The sequence below is a fragment of the Benincasa hispida genome, chromosome 4 (genome assembly GCF_009727055.1).
Source record: "Benincasa hispida cultivar B227 chromosome 4, ASM972705v1, whole genome shotgun sequence".
NCBI classification, from domain to species: domain Eukaryota; kingdom Viridiplantae; phylum Streptophyta; class Magnoliopsida; order Cucurbitales; family Cucurbitaceae; genus Benincasa; species Benincasa hispida.
In genome coordinates, this window is record NC_052352.1 from 27748269 (window position 1) to 27751563 (window position 3295).

At 35.0% G+C, this 3295-nt stretch overlaps 1 protein-coding gene across 1 annotated transcript; it reads left to right on the top strand.

Moving 5' to 3' along the window:
* Window positions 1-955: 955 nt before the first annotated feature.
* On the top strand, window positions 956-2192 carry LOC120076152. Its single transcript, XM_039029923.1, has 5 exons — window positions 956-962; window positions 1063-1166; window positions 1296-1390; window positions 1484-1692; window positions 2068-2192. Exons 1-5 carry the CDS (start codon window positions 956-958, stop codon window positions 2175-2177), a joined length of 525 nt encoding a protein of 174 aa, XP_038885851.1. The 3' UTR covers window positions 2178-2192.
* The last annotated feature ends 1103 nt before the right edge of the window (window positions 2193-3295 follow it).

Below are 3295 nucleotides of genomic sequence, written 5' to 3' on the forward strand. Positions count from 1 at the left end.
CTTGGCGTTGTCCAATTTCAGGTAGGCTATCGTTGGTTTTCTGGAGCTAGTCACGTGAGTTTTGTGTCCGATTTCAAGTGAGCTCTCTGATTTTATTATGTTCAATCTAGGGGAGCTTTCATTAATGGAACATTTCAGGTGAGCTCTTTGATTTTATTATGTTTGTTGTGTTGGGTTTTGGAGCATTTTTTCTTCCATTTTTGCTATTGTTTGAAGGTCCCATTTTCAGATTAGGTGCTTTGCTTTCACACTATTACAGATTGGTATGGTGCTTTGCTTTCTTTCCTTTCTTTTAGAATGGAGGTTGTTGTTTGTATTTGGTTTATTGAGGAGAATATGTTTGGAAAGAAGTGAGAATCTCAAGTTATTATAAAGTATAAAAGTAAGAGAGATGGTTTATATGGAGTTAGAAGAGTTGGAGATATGTAATTGGCTATATCTATTGATATCAACTCTTGAGATCTATTTCTTTTTCTTGGAAGAATATGTTTAAATTGGCTATTTCTGTCAATTATTGGCATTGACTTCATGAGATTTGAGTAGTTTGTTCAAGGGTTGAATTCCAATATGTTCGGAGATGTAAATTTTAGATTTATACGAATGACCAGATCCCTGAATCTATTTTTTTGAACCGGCATCACTCTTCTCTTTCTAGATTATGAATATTCACTATGAAGATTACCCGAAGGGAGTGATGAGAGGGAAAAAGTTAAGCATGAAGTTCACCTTAGATCTGCACGTAGAATTCAAGAATTATGCTTCAAAAATGGAGGAATATATATCAAGCTTGGTCAACATATTGGTCAGTTGGTACGCCTTCTATCCACATCTCTGAGCATGTGATGAAAAAGAAGATGGGCCTACAGTTGTTAATTTACCTTACCTCGTTTCTCATGCAGGAGTATTTGGTGCCCCAAGAATATGTCCAGATAATGAGAGAATATACGTTGAACAAATGTCCAGTATCCCCATACAATCAAGTGTGTGAAGTGTTCAAGAGAGAGCTTGGCATGACACCGGATAAGGTATATTTACTTGGCTAAACCTGTTTCATATAATCAGATTATGCATTTATTCTGTTGAATGGAGATTACTTTTGCAATCTGACAGAAGTTGGTTATCTTGATTGTGTTACTGTTACATATGAGTTGGCACTTCTGTTTTCTGTATCCTGATCACATTATAGCACGTTTCAATGTGCATGACAAATTGAAGTTTCATTAATATTTGGCCTTTCATATATTATATAAATGTGATTATGGTTATAATATTAATTTTTTTTCTCCTTGGATCAGAGTCTGCCTGAGGTTCATGCAAATGCGATAAAAACATTATGTGCTATAGCCCGTAATGCCCCATCTGCTCTTGCTACCAAACTTTCTAGCCCCAGGTTGACTAAGAACTGCTTCTTTATTTTTCAGTTTTTATGGTAGTATGTAGATAAGTCATCGTTGTTTTGACTTATCAATCATTTCTTATGCAGTTTTGTTGCAAGGATATTTGATCATGCTTTGGAAGATTCACATTCAAAGTCTGGCCTTGTGTATTCACTTTCTGTATGCATTTCTTTGTTGGATCCAAAGAGATCATCAGCGTATTCTCCTTTGTTTCACTCTTTCCGAAATCAACATATGTATGAATGTCCAGTTCCTGTTGATCCAGAGACTGTTGGTGCAATGCTCCCTAAACTTGGTTAGTGTATGATGCTAGTTTCATTTATTTGATGGTGCCTTAGTTCACACTCGTGCTCTCTATATTCTCTAAATCAATGGGCTAGATGTATAAAAGAAACCATAGAAGGCATACAACTATCAATATCAGGTCAATAATCATCAAAGTTTCAGAGAAATATTTTATTGTTATTGATCTGATATTGATAGGTGTGTGCGCTTTGTGGTTTCTCTTATACATCTAGCCCATTGATTTGGCATGCATGTACACAGCAGGAAAGCGGCATTATGAGTAGCACTATGAATACAGAAGCATGGACTCCATAATTGCAAATATTTGATTTACTTGTGGGAAGTAAAATTCTTCTATTAGTTTCTGATAGCACTTGTCTCACAGGTGATTTGTTAAAACTCTTAAACTTGTCATCTAATGATAAAGTATTACCCACAACATATGGAGAATTACGGCCTCCTCTTGGAAAACGTCGTTTGAAGGTAGGTGCTTAATTTGTGTTGTATAAATTTATATGTTCAAGGTATGGTTCTCTACTAGAAGTTAGGTTTAAGAGAATTTTGTTTTAGAACTTGATATTGTTCTTGTGTGTTGTGATGTGTGTTTTCTTAACTCATATCCTAACTTCAATTTTTCTTCTTTGCAATAAACTTTCAGGAACTATTGACATGGATCTGATTACCATGGGAGTATCGGCAAGGGAAAGGATGCGAAGGAAGAGTTTATTATCGGCAACTCACAACATTATTATGGAGAAAATGCATCTTGGAGAACCCTCCATGCGCCTGGCCGAGGTTAGTTAGCATTTAGGGTTTATTTTGAGAAAATCTAACTATTGTAAGTTACATACTTAAACTTGGAATGTGGTGGTACACTTGCCAATTCAGTTGAATAACTAGTGCTGATTCTCTAAGAAAGGGAATAATGGAAGATGGTTTCCTTGATCTAATGAAAGTACTCTTGATTCCTATAAAAGAATAATTGCTTGTAAACAAGTGTAGGGATGTTTTCTCATTCCTTACATTTTCATATCATGACATATTTAAGTGCATTTGTACATAAATATATGTGTTTATTGTTGTTAAACTATTTTTTATTATTTCAAATCTCATGAAGATCAAAAGATGGCTACACGGTTGACGAATACAATGTCCAACTCGTTGAAAGGGAGGCCTGTTTAGGTACCATAAACATAAAGTATACATGATAAATAGTTTCTATCTTTGGGAATTTCCTTATCATATGCTTTTTTCTTTTGGTAGGGTCGTATATTTCAAGGTAAAGAGCCATCCCAATTTATTGCCCTCTTTCAACCTTTTATGGGGTGCTCAAGTTGGTAGTCTTATAAAGCTTCTTTCTTAATTCATCTCTTTTGATTAGAATCACGTTGTAGTTTCTTTTACAAGGTTCTGATGTGGAACTAAGAGGGTCCTTGAGAGACACAGATAACCATCATTTTCTTAATGAATTTTGGTGTAGGGTGGCTTGAGCTCTAGTTACAAGAAACTCATAGCAGATAAAGCTTTGGCTAATGAAACTTACACGGAAGATTTTGTTGCCCTTGTAAAATCATAATCTTTGTATTATTTGTAATTTTTGTTTTCAAGACCTG

Bases quoted from the DNA above. Each gene is read 5' to 3' on its own strand.
- LOC120076152 (XM_039029923.1), top strand. The intron at 1,167-1,295 runs GTATCCTGATCA...TCCTTGGATCAG, and splicing joins AGTTGGCACTTCTGTTTTCT to AGTCTGCCTGAGGTTCATGC. The intron at 1,693-2,067 runs GTTAGTGTATGA...CTTGTCTCACAG, and splicing joins TGCAATGCTCCCTAAACTTG to GTGATTTGTTAAAACTCTTA.